At 30.7% G+C, this 17,439-nt stretch overlaps 1 protein-coding gene across 1 annotated transcript; it reads right to left on the bottom strand.

The window, feature by feature from the left end:
* Window positions 1-224: 224 nt before the first annotated feature.
* Window positions 225-15,681, bottom strand: LOC131849190 (syntaxin-6). The gene is made up of 6 exons (XM_059199195.1): window positions 15,506-15,681; window positions 12,184-12,353; window positions 4,978-5,072; window positions 3,764-4,077; window positions 2,771-2,865; window positions 225-1,671 (listed from the first exon to the last, which is right to left on the bottom strand). Exons 1-6 carry the CDS (start codon window positions 15,538-15,540, stop codon window positions 1,595-1,597), a joined length of 786 nt encoding a protein of 261 aa, XP_059055178.1. The 5' UTR covers window positions 15,541-15,681; the 3' UTR covers window positions 225-1,594.
* Window positions 15,682-17,439: the final 1,758 nt, after the last annotated feature.

The following is a 17,439-nucleotide window of genomic DNA, read 5'->3' as shown; positions in this document are numbered from 1 at the left end:
TACACGGATTCAATACAGTAAATAAAATTGGATTAAGCCAAGTCGGTCAGAAAGCGCCTTAGGTATGGCTACCAACGAAGACAACTTTATAGTAGTTTTAGATCATTGTTAATACCATATGACCAAAGAGGCCTGATTAAGAACAGTTTTAAGTTAAGTAAAAATAACAAATTGCAATTGTATATGCCCCATTTGACAGTTTCAGTTGCGAATGGTATAACGTTTCTAATATATGCAACTCACATGGTACATACACAGACATAATCAAACCCCTATACCATTATACAGAAGCGTCATGTGTATACATTACACAGTTACCTAATTGGAACATTAAAGCAATAATAGACATATATTGTTACAGGGTCAGTTTATGTTAATATTTTAAATTTGAGTAATACTACCCACAAAAAACGACTTATAAGCGTCTAATCATTAGCCGGGTTGGTTATTATTAGATCAAAAACTGTTAGAAATTTACTACAAAGTTAAGTTTTTAAAACCCGGATTGCAACAATGTGAATTTAAGAAACCGGTCAGTCTACTATGGAAAGTAATTTCGATTGATAGTAATTTGAATATGACCTTTGGCACGTACTAAGAGTCAGTGCTAAAGGTCATTTTCAAATGAATAAGTACATGAAACACAAGCCGATATTTTAATAAATTAAATCTGTTAAAGGTTCGCTTCATTACGCTTGTATGTAACAGTACTCAAGGGGTTTGTTTGAAAACTTTATTGAGATCAAACTTAAACACACAGAAATTCATATTAGCGAAACTGCTGAGATGTATCATTAAATAGCCGATAAGCAATTACAAGCATACAAGAAAATGATTATTACCTTTACTAAATATAATTACAGAATTGTAGAAAATAGATAACTTCGAAGATTATTTATTTTAGAAAAATAGAGATGTTTTACTTTCACATATCGATGGCTTAGTTCATAATTGTGACAATCATATAATTTTATATTTATCTTACAGCTATTTAAATAAGCTTTACGCCAAATACACCAGAGCTAACTAAGCTAGACAACTGTAACCCTGGCATTTTGGTAACCGAGAGACGCTTTTTAGCATTTGGATGCGAACAAACTGTAAAGATTTTATCATATTTGACACCAATTTTTTTTTATATTACTTAATTACTGTTTATGAGAACTGAACTATCGATATTTAAAACACTGTAGAAGTATGATTGAAATGCACGGTAAACAGTACTATCTACATTTAATACAAGTTGAATTCAAGTATATATGGAAGAAAACGAATAGTTAGTAGGAATAGTTGTAGGGTAATTTAATATTTTTTTTAATTTCACTATATTAAATTTTGATACTACTTATACTAGTTCCACGAAGGACTTCTTTTACATTCATATAATTAAACGTCAATTTTAAATGTCTACATAATATTGTTGTTGTTTGGAAATGACTTGTATTGAAACAGTTTGAAACCCAGAGGAAATGTAATATAGACAGACTATTAGATCCTCTAACAATGATGCTAAAGATAAATTGAATGTATTTGATTTTGAAATAATTTTTACATACATAAACGTTACATCACTTAAATCTAACATTGATCGTGTTCAAATTATAACGAATAGTATTAATATAAGTACTAGAAGCCCCACCAGAATGCCTATAGCCAGCCATTGACGACGATCTGAAATAAAACGAATAAAAATTATATCTAACAATTTTATTAGACATCACACTTACAAAATTATCTACATAAGTTTAAGTTTTTTCAATATATTTTAATATAGAGTTATAAGATCTTAGTTTACAGAAAGGCAATCACAATATATTTTAGGATTTTGATGTACCTATTTCCCTCAGGTCGCCCATTAGTCTGCCAAATATGCTAGTTAGTACAAAATATTAACTAAATCCTTTACTACAATTTTTTTTTTCTTGCCTGCACTATTTACACACTACCATGGTAAGAAGAGCTTGTGTTATGGGTACTGACAACTGATATAAATACTCAGAATGTTTTTTTGTAAATACATATACTTAATATACATAGAAAATACACAGACCAAATTCAAACAAACCTACATATGAATAGAAATGTTTTTGCCGTGCGAGGAATCGAACCCGCGACCATTGTCAGTAAAGCGGTGTGCGAAAACGCTATTCCACTGAGACCTTTTTACAAATAAATTAGGTCACAATTTCAGTCATTTATGTCCATGCTCGTGATATAATCTATCCATAATTCATTTCATTCAAATCTGTTCAGTCGTTTAGTCATGAAAAGGTGAGAAGCGGGACACATTTATCGTATTTATATCGGAATGAATCGTGTCTTGATTGCTTGTGGCAGTTCATTCAATGACGTAGCGGTGTAACACCGCCCTCCGATGATCACGGGTTCGATTCTTAGCAAGAAACAGGATTATATTCATGAGTATTCTCTAGTACGTGTCTGTCTGTCCGTACGTTTACTACCTCTTCACAAATAAACACATTTTTATAAACTTTATTAAAAAACAAGCCAGGGAATGGATTTGATATTAGGATATCCTGTATTACAGCATACCGTCCACATACTGGGCCCATGGATCACCATATAATAAAGTATTATATAACACAAAGTATGATTGTTTGTAATGATATGGATGTTTTCGATGTATGTATTCAGAAAATATATATTGCAGCATTTACATCATTTGTGTAGTACCCAATACAAGCTCTGCTTAGTTTGGGATTGTATGGCGCTGTGTGAATTGTTCTAAAATACAAACTAAATTACAAACCATTGTTCATATGCAGCACTTTAGCGACCTTCTTTATAGTGGAGTCTAATTTAGAATCAGCATTTTCAAGTTCAGTATTCAAGTCATCTAGCATTCTGAAAAATATAATACTTATAAGCTAATGTTGAAACACTAGATTTATATCGATCAGCGTCAATAAACGAGGTTATTCATTACTGGTCTATTAAAGAGTGGCCTATTATCCTATTTATTATTATTCCTAAAATTATTGGTGGTGGTAATATGAAAATTCGTACCAGTAATGTAAAAAAGAGTATTGTCGTTAGTTTGTCACAGTAATATGCTGACGCTACTATATGATCCTCGTTCCTGAAGAATCGTACCGCATTTTTCTTTTGGTGGGTATAAATCTCAATTTTTCTGCTTTTGAAAGATAACTCGTTAAAAATTGCAAAAGAGCACATAAATTATACGCCTTAAATTTTATTATTATTGAAACTATTGGTACCTAATCAATAGTTAGATGACAATGTAATAAAATTTTCAACAATAGTTACAATAATAGGCGATTTTGTTCCCATTTTATTGATTTTCACAGTGTGACCTACTAATTTGCAACCCCGACTTATACCTAAAAGATCAGCACCAAAGAAACTTTTGTGATGACGTAGACAACTGACATTGCCCATGTTTCTGCAATCGTACATAACACCTGAGTTAAAAGAATTGTCATACATACGCTGACGAAATTTTGGTAAGTCTGTTTGTAATATTGAAATAACCGTTTTATACTACATGCATATGTATAAATACGGTACATACACCAAATTAACATTTTTTACTATTTTTTTTATTGTTTGTTTGTTCCGTCTAATCTCTGAAATGACTAAACCGATTTTGACGGGATTTTTATTGGCAGATATCTGATGTTATAAGGAGTAACTTAGGCTACTTTTATTTTAGAAAAATAAAGTTAAATTCCACGCGGACGAAATCGCGGGTACAGCTTGACAATAAAATAGAGAAACTTACACAGCCTGTTCGTCAAGTTCGATGCCAATCTGCTTGGATACAGTCTTCAATGAACCGACAGAGTCGCTTATAACTTGCAACTGATCATTTTGACTGCTCAGCATCTTTTCCTGCATAGACAAGATATCGTTGTCGTAGGCATCGAATCTATTTGGGCTATCGGTTTGGTTTGCAAGCTTCGAGTACTTAGAATACTTGGGGGTAGCGGTCCAGTAGTTGCCAAAGTGCATGGGGCTCTCTTCCCCAAGGAGAGGCTCCCGTGCAGTGCCGTCGTTATCGCGATTTCTGTTGAGGCTCATTTTACCTTTCATAACCTGAAAATTATTACATTTATCAATTAATCAATTATAATTTACATCAGACTATATATATATATATATATGCATATATGATTTTTTCCTGTTCGGAGAAATTTAGGTGTCATACGTTACGGTATGTAGACAAACTACAATCAATATAACGTACGTCAATATCTATCATTAGGTACATAACTTGTTGGCTTATCATTAATTTTAATGGTCATTAGCTGTTATTATGTAACTTTGAGTATAACATTTTTTTAAATCTAAAAACACAATAAAAGTTTCACCCTAATGTACACTATAGCGCAATATATCTTACTACTGCATTTCACACATATATTAGTGCTGATTATTGAACTAGGTACTGCATTTTACATATATACCAATAGTGTTAAATTAAGTAGGGTAATTATGATTTAAAGAATAGGGTAAACTATTAGACTTTTTTTAGTATTGTCAAAAAATTTCGGTCTAACTGTACCATTAAGAACCCATTACGTGACGTCACATATTTTTCCATTGTACACTAATAAGCCAAGTGTAAACTCTTCAACAATACAGTTTTAAAGCTTATGTTTATATAAATAAGTTTGATTTTTGCATTGTGACGTCACGAAACTTAGGACACCTACCACCTCGTATCACATAATATCACACTTTGTGGACGTCCTCCCTCACTCGACGTGTTACGTAATTTATGCATGGCTCTTCACTTCCATTGGCACTCTGCCAGAGTATACTGTTGGCGTTTGCTCCATACTATTATCATTCATAATAATGAAATTTTTGAGCAAAAATGCTATTTATACAATTTAATAACGGCTTATCCAAAAATCTAAAATCTTTGATGTTTCCGAATTTCGATTCCGAATTTTGTCGTCGAAATCTCAGTCAGACAAGTCGAATACACACCTTCACTTCTTGTTTTGTAGCCTCAATGAAACTTCTACGATCGCAAATTTCCTTGTTGTCTATCTTGAATTTAGAAGAATTCTTCTCAACAATACGTAAGACAATATTAAGAAAATTATATATAACGTGTATGAGGTATACAATACTTATAGTAAATGAAATGGAAAAATTAAATAATTGTATTACATGTAAGACGTGGCAGACCACGTCTTACATGTAACAATTATTTAATTTTTTATTTGACAGATTTGGTCAGAGACCAAGCTCAAGATAAAGGGGAGAGCGGGTGGTGTTTGCCCATACGGAAATCATAAATGAGACTATAGAAAAATTTAAAGGCGATTATCCAAAGAAGGCATTTGCATTTTATTATTATAATTTACTTCAAAAATAATTCAACCAGGGATTTGGGATTTTGTTTTGCAAGTAGTAATAAAATATTTATAATGTATTGGTAATGTTCCCTTCTTGTCGAACTTATTTACTTGACCGTTGGAAATATACGAAAAATAATCATAATTTTAATACGCGAACCGAAATCTTTGAACCTTACGAAAATTACGCGGATGGACTGGCAGCATGGTACATTTAAAGTATTCTATGAACAAAAATTGTAGAAAGTCAATAATGTATAAAAAGTACATTAAGTTTCAAAAAGAAACATTTCAGAGACGCTTAAATATTATTATACGTGTATAAGTTTGTTATTTTATATAGAAGCTTTAGTACTCGACCTACATACTAGATGGCGCTGTGTTAAAAGTAAACGTCGATATGGTTTCGTTGTATTACTGTGTATATATGTACGCCATTTTGTAAAAATAAACCCCTTTTTAAGTTCAACAATCCAACATCGCTGGTTGTTTTATTTATTAACACCAGAGGACGCTGTAGTAGTCCAGAGTTTAGTGTTGGGTTGTACAATACGTATATTTAACCTTTGACAATAAAACCATAATACATTCAGATGCAAAACTTATTAACTTCATTTGGCTACAGGTAAATACATACACACAATACCGTGCAAACATAATTATAATAATAAATAAACAATGATCGAAGTTCGACTATTGGGCGATCACTAGTAAATAAAATCAAGTTTATCTTCTCAATTACAATCGAAATTCTTGTACCTTATTATAACAAGTGGAATTCACGAAATTTGTACGTAATATGTGTATATTTGTAGACGCCAGCTAACTATATTAAACAAATAATTAACGAGAATATAAAACAAAGAAGCTCGCGTTGTTTGTTCGCTTAGGTCTTTTAAACTACGTAACCGATTTTAATGCAGTTTTAAGTAATAGATAGAACGATTTAAGAGGAATAGAGAAATTTACTATGTGTATATTTGGAGACGTCAACTAACTTTAGATACTACAAAACAAAGTCGCTCGCGTTGTCTATTCGCTTAGATCTTTTAAACTACGTAACCGATTTTAATGCAGTTTTAAGTAATAGATAGAACGATTTAAGAGGAATAGACGAATTTACTATGTGTATATTTGGAGACGCCAGCTAACTTTAGATACTACAAAACAAAGTCGCTCGCGTTGTCTGTTCGTTTAGATCTTTTAAACTACGTAACGGATTTTAATGCAGTTGTAAGTAATAGATAGAACGATTTAAGAGGAATAGAGGAATTTACTATGGATATTTTTGGAGACGCCAGCTAACTTCAGATACTATAAAAGAAAGTAGCTCGCGTTATCTATTCGCTTAGATCTTTTAAACTACGCAAAGGATTTTAATGCAGTTTTAAGCAACAGATAGAGCGATTTAAGAGGAATACAATTTTATACATGTATATTTTGAAACGCCAGCTAACTTTAGTTAATATAAAAAAGGTACCTCGCGTTGTTTGTTCGCTTAAATCTTTTAAACTACGCAACGGATTGTAATGCAGTTTTAAGTAATGGATAGAGCGATTAAAAAGAAATAGAGCAATTCAATATGTGTATAATTGGAGAATTTTAGTTAAAATAAAACGCTCGCGTTGTTTGTTCGCTTAGATCTTTTAAACTACGCAACGGATTTTAATGCAGTTTTAAGTAATAGACAGTGCTATTTAAGAGGGACGTTTATATTTACAATATATCTACAACCGTGCGAATCGCTCGCCTCGGAGCTAGTTGATGATAAATCAAACGCCAGCATTAATTAAACCATTATACGCGCGCATATATACATTTACAGGTCTAGGTCTATTAAAACTATTTATAAAATTAATTATCTTATACCTTTTATGTATGGGGCGTATTTTATAAAAAAATATTTGATAATTTCATCTTGACGCCTCCAATCATTTCTAAGAGAAAGCCTAACACACAAATAGACAAACGCTATACCTACAAGCGATTATTGCTTTATCACTATTTTGTACATATACAGATAAATTTCGCGAATAGACAATTAGTACGAACAAGACGTGAATTTCAGAACGCAATTCAGAAGCTAAGGAGACTAGTGACGCTACGAAATTGACCTAAGCTACGTGTTTCTAGTAATTATGAGAAAAATAATAATTGATAAGTTATTTGGCCTAATGTGAAATACCTAAAGCAAACTTAATTAAAATCATTAAACTTATTCCAGTACATCGGGCAGAATTTGTTTTTTAACTTACCATCCAATTTACTCTAAAGCCATGTATGGCTTAGATACTATATATAAATTAGCAATACATGGATGTACAGATTTAAGTATTACCAATTCATACATAAAATACGCATTAGCAAAATTATAGTAAATTCACCCAATGTACAGGAGAAAGTTTTTATAAAATATATATAAATAAAAATAAAAAAAGAATACGAATTCTTATTCTTTTTTATATACATAGATACTTATAGAAATTTTGTTATATTATATACATTTATAATTTAAATTCCAATAACCAAATACATCAATAATAAAATAAAATATACCTACTACATTCAGCTTAAGTTAAACATTAAATAAAATAATATGGTCTCATTAAAGTAATTATATTTAATACTTAAGTCCAGATGACAAACTAATATTATTACTAACTGTAAATACTAATTTACCCTTCGCTGAATATTCGGTGATATTCGCTATTTGCGAAGTATTTGCTATAGGTAAAGTCAAGCGCATCCCCGCAAGCAAAAAAAAGAATCGAGTTTGTATTTTAAAGGAGTTAATAATAAATAAATTATTTCTAGGTATAGTACTTCAGTTATTAGTTATTAATCAGGTAGAAACTGCAGTTATTTTAAAGATATTAGTATTAAGGTTTATACTTTTTAACTTTTTGACTTAACTTATAATTTTATAATATATATGCCGCATATTAATAATTAAGTATAAACACGTATAAGTATAAGAAGTAATTAATAATACTAGTGTTCGCCCATTAGTTGAAATTCAACCGTAATTAATTATGGTTATATTTAATATTCAGTAAGAATATAGACAAATATATAATATTAAAGACAAAAATATTAATCTATTCTAAATTTCACAACAAACTTTAATAATAAACAAAATAGTGAATACATGGAAGTTCATTTAATGTTATTTTATTGAATTAATGTATCTTATATACATTACTTTAGGAGCACTACCTATATAAACTATATATAGTACGTCCATCCACGCAATATTTATTTGTAAAAATGGGGTAAAAAATATTTGTTTTTGTTATTAATATAATGTATGCATATTATTTAACTACTCTTTAACATCCTAGAAGTTTTACACGCCGCTTTTCATGCGATGGTAGCGTGTTCGATTCCTCGCGATATGCAAACATTTGTATTCATGAGTACGATTGTATTAGTCTGGGTGTTTTCTATCTATATTATTATATTGCCAAAGTAGCGAAAAGGAGTTGTGTACCGCCGCTCCCTTGGAAGATTGCCATAGTGATTGTGGTGACCACAAATTGATAGTTTGTCTTTTATTATTTTTTATAGGTATTACTTTTTAAGGTACATGTAATATTGGCCAATATTGATATATAAATATTATTAAGTGGAAATAAATTAATAAAAAAAATATTTATGAAAATAAAATGTCTAGGAAACATGTAAAACACCAAGTAACAAAAACAATGTAAAATGATCAGGGTTAACTATTTAAAATTAAAATAATATAAATAGCAATTACCTATATGTACATATTTTACTTTAATTAAAATCTCTACAATCTATAAAGATTACTATCTTATACGAAATAACATCATCATGCCGTGATTGACTAATTTAAAGAAGTGACAGTTACTTTGTGTTGGGAATAACTTTATTAAGTTACGTCTTATATAGCTGTTTCAAAAACAAACAAAAAATGGTATGAAAGATTGCATTATGTTTTTTTATTTTTGAAACAGCTCAAATTGTAAAAAATGTAATAAATAATATCTTATACGAAATAACATCATCATGCCTTGATTGACTAATTTGAAGAAGTGACAGTTACTTTGTGTTGGGAATAACTTTATTAAGTTACGTCTTATATAGCTGTTTCAAAAACAAACAAAAAATGGTATGAAAGATTGCATTATGTTTTTTTATTTTTGAAACAGCTCAAATTGTAAAAAATGTAATAAATAATATCTTATACGAAATAACATCATCATGCCTTGATTGACTAATTTGAAGAAATGACAGTTACTAAGTGTTGGGAATAACTTTATTCAGTTACGTCTTAGTCTATTTCAAAAACAAACAAAAATTTTTGGAATAGCTCAAATTGTAAAAAATGTAATAAATAATAATAAGTATAATACCTATCGGCAACACCATGACTTAAGTATAACTGGTATAACATATCCTCATGAACGGTTGAGTTATGAGGAGTATAAATATCCATAAATTATTAAAGCGAAAGTTTGTATGAGTGTAAAAATTTTTAGGTGGATTCCGTATAGTGTGGGTAAATAATAATTAAGTGCTACCTATTTATTATTTTGCATCAAAATAAAAAAATCTTAAATATAAAACACAAGACCTAAAATTAAAGTGAGAAACTACACCAATAGTCTTGAGCCAGTTCTTTATAGTTCGATATTGGAGAACAACAGCAAATTAGAAGTGTGTCTTCTAAGTGAAACTGAATAAATTAAAAAAAAATTTTTTGAGAAAGATGTTTCACTTATTTCGCATTTCGAAGTTCGAACTTTTACGGTTCGCCTGTTGCTGGCCGATTATTCCTCCTATGACTGATTTTTGTTACTCAAATAACTATATATTTACGTATCTCAACTTTACTATTCCGCAATTTGTCGCAACAAAATTCTTAAAATAATTCTACACAAAATTAAAAAAAAACATTAAAAATGTTTTTCATCAAATTTCTCTTAAATAGTCCTAAAAGAAGTCCGCGACAGCATATCTGTAGCCATAACGGGCCATATATTAATGTGAAAGTTAAATATATTTCATTTGAATATATTTATCTTGTAACATTGTAATAGACTGTACTAAAGATATTCATACAGTCTATACTAACTACATTTATCGGTATAAATTAAAAATATAATAAACCTTTGTCCTTCCCATAAATAGTTGCGTTGATGAGAAATGGCGCACACTGGGTCGGAAATTTAAAATGCATTGCAATTACGCATGCAACTGCGCCGCTAATCAATAACTTCCATCATGGCCATTCGACTGTTATGTAATAATTTTTTTTTCTTAAATCTAACATTTTCACTGTAAAATCATACTTTCTACTTTTCTTTTATAGAAAAAAGAAATAGAACATTAATTTCTCAATTTCTTCAAGGACATAGTCGATCCCGTTTTGGAATGACCTAATTTGTAATCTATGCCTTCTTTGTTCTTTGTTACCACGCCACAATCGGGTGCATAAAATTGCACACTGAGATGATAAATGCATCAAAAATGCATATTAACTTAAAAGCTATTAGAATAAAATATAATGTTCTTTGTTAAATTTGGAACCCAGTTAGCACCATTCAGATTGCAGGCAATCTCCATTTTGCGAGTTGTCGCGTGATTTTACCAAAGCGTGAAAACTATAATTGATGCAAAAAGTTATCACTAATAAGCAGTTAAAGGCGCGGGCAAGCTCGAGGCACACTTTCCCCGGGCCAATCAAACGGGGATCGATATTACCAATATTCAGACCAAGGTTCGAAACCCTTGTAGTTCCCTCAGACAAAAGAGGTATCCGCTAAACAGGAAGCTGTATATACCAGCAACCAAGATTACAATAAATAGAAAAAAAAATTACTTACCTAGACCATAAAATTGTCGTAGTGATCATGGTATTGATATGGATATCTCAATCGTCTCAAACAAAATACAGTCCATATTACTGTTACCCATATTATTAATATAAGCATTTTAACGTTATTTACGCGAAAGAATTTATAAAATAATATAATTATTTCGAAGAGACGCAATAAATTTAATAACGCGTCCTTGTAATATCGATGCAGGCGCCCATATAATTCAGTCTGCTAGATGGCGACAGCCGTGCACCTAGTCAATATGTATGCCATATAAATTACAAGTACTATATGCAATTGCAATCAATACAGCAAAATATGCACCCCCCTGCTTGTGCAAACTGCGCAACGTGTCTACCTACGCCGGACCATAGATATATCTATAAAGTTATTATAAGTAGAGTTATGGCTATGACTACACACGTGCGTAACTGTCTTTAGATTTAATCATTAAAAATATTAGAAAAGATAGTTTTAAGAACTGTTTAGATAATAAAGTGTCTAAATAAATAAAGTACCAAAAATATATAGGTATATCATTTAATTTAGAATTCATTTCTTTTTAAATTGACAGTATTCGAAAAAGTGTTTATATCATAAAGTAGACAAAAATATAAAGTACTAATAAATTATATTAATTGATTTAGGATGTCTTTTTTAAAAAGACATTTCCAAAAACTATTTGAATAATAAAGTAGTTAAGTAAATAAAGTACAAAAAAAGTGTTCATTGATTTAGAATTAACATTTTTTAATACTTTTAAAATATGTTGAATAATAAAGTAGACAAATAACAAAGTTCAAAAGAAAATTTATATCATATGAATCACCTATTAAGTAATATTTTTTCCGCAGGGCAAACAAAGTCATCCGATATAATCAATTAAGGATTGAAGGACATTGTACACAAATTAATAAACAAAAACACACAAATGAACACAGAATGCAGGAAGCCTGACATGAAAATTAAAAAATTTAAAAGGATATTAATAGTATCTTCCAAGTCCTCTAAATCCCATTCGATACTACGAAGTGCATTTCTTAACTCGGTGGAAGTCCATTCCACTTCAGGACTGTTTGGAATAGTAGGCGCCTTGGAGATCTCTTGCCACCGCAGGTACAGGCCACGAGTTTTGTTCAACGCTTTGAACACCTCACTAAATAAATAAAATCTGGGTTAATCCTCCTTCGCTTGATGTGTATGCTACAAGTGGGTCATTATGTATTTAGACACAGAATGAGGATCTACTAAAGTTAGAGGTTAGAGGAATTATATATCCATGTTATTGACAATTCTCAATTGTAAAAGATTAAGTTTAAAGGGTTTGAAATTATCTATGTACCATTTAAGATTTTTAGTTACGAGATAAGCTGTACGGTTGTCAATGGCAACTGTTGTGTGTACTTAGCTACAAAATTGTAGATTTCAAGGTCACAATTGAAGATTATTAATGATATTGTTATTTAATTTTGGGTTCATACAAAAAATAGCACGAATTTCCCCGTGTAGCTGGAAAATAACCTCCTGCAAGATATGCCTTTAGTATCAATTCTATTATAGTTTAGAAAGATGTATTAGATATATTTTATCTCTGATTTACAAAGATCATTATACACCTTACTTTACTTGTTATACACATTATATTACACATCACAGCCCAAAGTTATCGGCCCAAATTCATGAAATCCTACCCCATAACCTTCCAACCAATTCCTCCCTTAATTTAAAATTAAGTGTCTAGGTATATTATGTATGCTGTCCACAATAGTAATGAAAACCCTATTAATAATTGTTTGTTGTTCTTAGAAGCTGTGCTGTCGTTCATTATAAGAAGATATGCAAACAAGTGTCCGTTTGTTACCTTTTCACACTTTCAGGACTAAACAACTAAGTAGATTTTTATGAAATTTGACACCTAGATAAATTTTATAATAAGGGAGGAAATAAGCTATATTTTATCTGAAAAAAATCTGGAAGAGGTAAAGTATTATATTAATAAGATGAATTTTCATCCCCCGGGACCTAGGTGGTCACATGCAGAGTAGTTATAGAAGAATTTTCCACATATATTTAAGAATTAACTAAATATTTTTTGTCTAGAGAGCACATGTATACACAGAATTTGACAGCTCTAGTGTTTTAAGTGTCCATAGAGTAGTACCATTTGAGTAGAGTAAACATTTAGCATTGGATGAGCCATGGCCTGTTTATGCGTCATTTATGTATAATATATATATTTATAAGACCAATTAAATTTTAAGTACATGTTGTATATATAGTTTTTTAGTATATTTGTGTGGTATAAATAAACTAAAACTTTTTTTAAGGGATGTTTAATAACAACCACTAATGAAGCACTAGAAAATGATGATAAGATGGATATGAAAATCTCACAATAGTTTCCAATAGTTGCTACATAGAAATCAACTCAACTTCGTACATTGTTAGCAATCCCCTTACTTCGAAATGTAACTCCTGGTATTAGAATACACTGCAATATTATTTATTACTAAAACACTGTAATATTTGGACAACTTTATAATACAAGGGATAATGGAAAACAATACAAGGTATTCTTCTTCTCCATGTTTTTTATTTTGTTTTCATATATATTATTATTTACTAGCGATTACCCACGACTGTATATTCTTATTTTAGATAAAAGATAGCCAAGGCCATCCTTCTTATCAAGGTCTATTTTATATTTCAGAGACAAACTTGACATCCCTTCCTGCAGTTATATTATTTTTTTAATTCTACTACCATTTACTGACAGTATTATGACTTTCTATATTAGTGATTGACTGCAACTAAATGAGTCGCAATTTAGTTGATGAAAAGTCAACACAAAGCTACCAAGCTCTATCTCAACTCTCTCCAATATGATGCCTCTTTAAGGCAAAACTCATGTCAAATATGACTGTAGACTCCATAATTACTCCCATAGTTGGAATTAGATCACACAGAGACCCCACATTGAACTTTTGTGTTCTCACACATGCTAATGGTAATGGAATTAACCAAAATAATATAAATTGATTAAATAGTGAAAGGAATTTACTCAATATAATTTTACCTAAATATAATTAAACCTTATTTAATAAAATTATTTTCAAATTACCTATATTGATAGGTTTTGGGCTATTGTCAGATGCCTAAGTATGTAGCACTGTGACCTACATATTTTGACCTAAATAATTTGAATTGAAATTACCTATGTTGCCACCTTTTTGAAATTCATAAATACTATTTAGGCACTATCAGACATATCTACTAATTACCAATTTTTATAGGTAGATTACTCAGAAATAATGTGTGGTTATTTATATAAAATAATATTAATAAAGTTAAGTATCAATAAAGGTAGTGTTGTTGTATCAAAATAGATTTCTTTTAAATGACATTCATTTTACTAAAACAACTGATTAACTGACTAAATGCCTATTCTTATAAAATAAATAGCCTTCATATTGTTTCTTAGTACCTAAACAATACAACAATTTAATATATTTAGGTGTTTGAAAGAAAAAAATGCTGGTTTGTAGTTTAATATCCAATAAATATGAATAGATTCCACACATAGAAACCACTAAAATATATTTCCGTTTATTGTTTATTTCAAGGTCAGAACTAGAAACACTAATGTACATAGAATATTAATAAAATATTGTGCAAATTTATTGCAAAATTTAAAAATAGTCACTTAACAGTTTGATATTTAAACTGGTCAATATTGTCTCTGAAATTAAAACACAGAATTTAGATCTGTTTATCTACATGTAAATTTAAGAAAATCTTATCACATTATATTTATTATTATTGATTTCTCAATATTTTGGCAATGTTGCAACCCCCACAATTATGGGTTAACTTCAGAGTGGATAGATGATAAAGAAACAAAATTGTGAACAGACATTTTTGTATACTTGCACTTGTCTTAATTTGTTACTATGGGAACTCACTTGATACTAATATAGTTGTTGTTTAGTAATGAAGATAATAAACAGAAAGGCAAACATTTTCATATTTATAATAACAATAGTATGTATGTTTACAAAAATGTCCATCAGCTGTATAATATTTGTAAACTATTCAGAGTTTGTTATCTATTCTACAATTGAAACACTGCATAATTTGTTACTAATATTTAATTCATGATACAATCCAATTAAAAGATTACCTATTTTTATATTCACAGCCTACAAAATAGTAAAATAACCAAAGTATTTACCATATGTATGTTGATAACAACAACTCACCAAATAAAGCTTCCAGACTATATACAATGCAGAAATGAAAACTACTTACTCTTTGACGACGTAAAACGGATCTTCTAAAGTCATGTCAAACAAGAATAACAATGTTTTAGCACAAGCTGACTCATGTGACGACGGTTTTAACTGACGCGGATATACTCGTAAACGGATAAAATACACAGGAGTCTCCAGACAAACCCTGGCCTATCCCACAAAATATCGACATGATTACCTACCCTGTATATAGGCAGTTCGATGAGCAAGATTCTCCGTCCTTTGCTAACTCACTGGAAATACAGGCTGCACGAGATGCGTAATACGCGCAATCGCACAACGTTTACTGCCACTCTAAACGACTCGATGCAACAGCGACGAGTTTTCACACCCTAAGCACTCACCCCCTATCTACTCCATACACCCCCACATTTCTTTTCAAGGTTTCAATTTCTCGTAAACGTAAACAGAAATGTCAAGAAACTTTTTTCGGATCAGCTTTGTCCGTTTCAGGGACTCATCCCATACAGCTATTGTCCTCGGTTGTATTGTCACATTATATTTCTTTCAGGTAATTGTCTTCACAAATCATATATTTCATATTAAATTTTCAAACATTGGCCTAAACATTAGATATAGGAGGGATACTCTGTAAATTTGAGCAGTTACTTTTAAAACGTTTTTAGTAGTAATATTTTTTTACGCTTGCAATCTTTTAAACTTTAGTTATCTGTGGTAGCATCGTGTTCAAGTAGTATATTCTTTGATCTATATGCTTGTTTACTTTTACTAACAGCTGTTGTACATTTACTGTTTACTATGATACTGCCGAATGTTATATTTTGATTGTTCACTATTGCTAAAAAATAGAATTATTTTATTTTATTTCCACAATTGCAGCTGTTTTTACAGGTCTTAACCTAATACAATATGTAGTACAATAATATATAAAGTTTTCGATGTCCAGATGAACTCTCATTTAGGACAATATCGATAAAATTTAAAATAATATTACGGAAAACTTCATTTGTTGGAGACGGATCGCTCTCATCAACAGAAAAACCTTGTAGGTTGGATTTACCGATTTTACTGTATTTGTACTAGTTCCAAGAAAGAATGGAGTATTGTTAATTTAATTGTGTTAGTGTTGACAAATGTTTGTTGTAAACATAACAGTTACAGAAAAGGAATAAGGTCCAAAGCATTTGGCTTCCAAATGTGACTTTTTTTTTACCGGTTTACGCTGGAGGACCAGTGAAGGATGATAGGATGAGCATGAGGTCAGGTCAGTTAACCCATTGTGACAAATTCACTGGGGATTTATCAAGATGGTTTCTAGGGCGATCCGCATGGAGGTCAACCTAACATGGCAGAGGGGAAAGGTGATTAGTAATGTGGACTGATGATCTCATTGCTAGCAATGTACCATCTTAGTTTGCCTCCACATAGTTCCCCCTGAAAATCATCATGATCAATTCTTGGTGAATTTGTCATGATGGGCTATCCCAACCTCATGCTCATCTTATTATCTTTGGGTACATCATTCCATTATCACCCATAAAAAACCTAACATTCTACTTTGCTAGCAATGGGGTCGGCAGTTCATATTATTAATAATCACTTTATCCCCTTCATATATAACTACTTACAGTGGTAACATGACTCTCGTTTATTAAAACAAGGTTACATTCATCTAGTGCTTCTAAAATGTCTCTACCTCTGGGTTTAATCAAATCACAACCCCAAATAGTGTGATGTGCATTAAAATCACCAGTTTTAGGAGTGTTATTTACAAAGTTAACAAATTTATATTTTGGATGATTTGAAGGATTGAGAGGGTTGACGGTAGATGAAGGAGGCCTTTACCTGAAGGGGCCACAAAACAAAGAAAAAAACACAGAAAGTAAAAATAAACCAATCATCATCATCAATAAACCAATAATATATAATTATCATATCTTAGAAATTTATGTGTTATGTGTAAGTTTAATG

The sequence above is a fragment of the Achroia grisella genome, unplaced genomic scaffold (assembly GCF_030625045.1).
Source record: "Achroia grisella isolate CSIRO2021 unplaced genomic scaffold, CSIRO_AGI_Agris_v1 utg640, whole genome shotgun sequence".
NCBI lineage: Eukaryota > Metazoa > Arthropoda > Insecta > Lepidoptera > Pyralidae > Achroia > Achroia grisella.
This window is presented reverse-complemented; position numbering and strand designations above follow the sequence as displayed.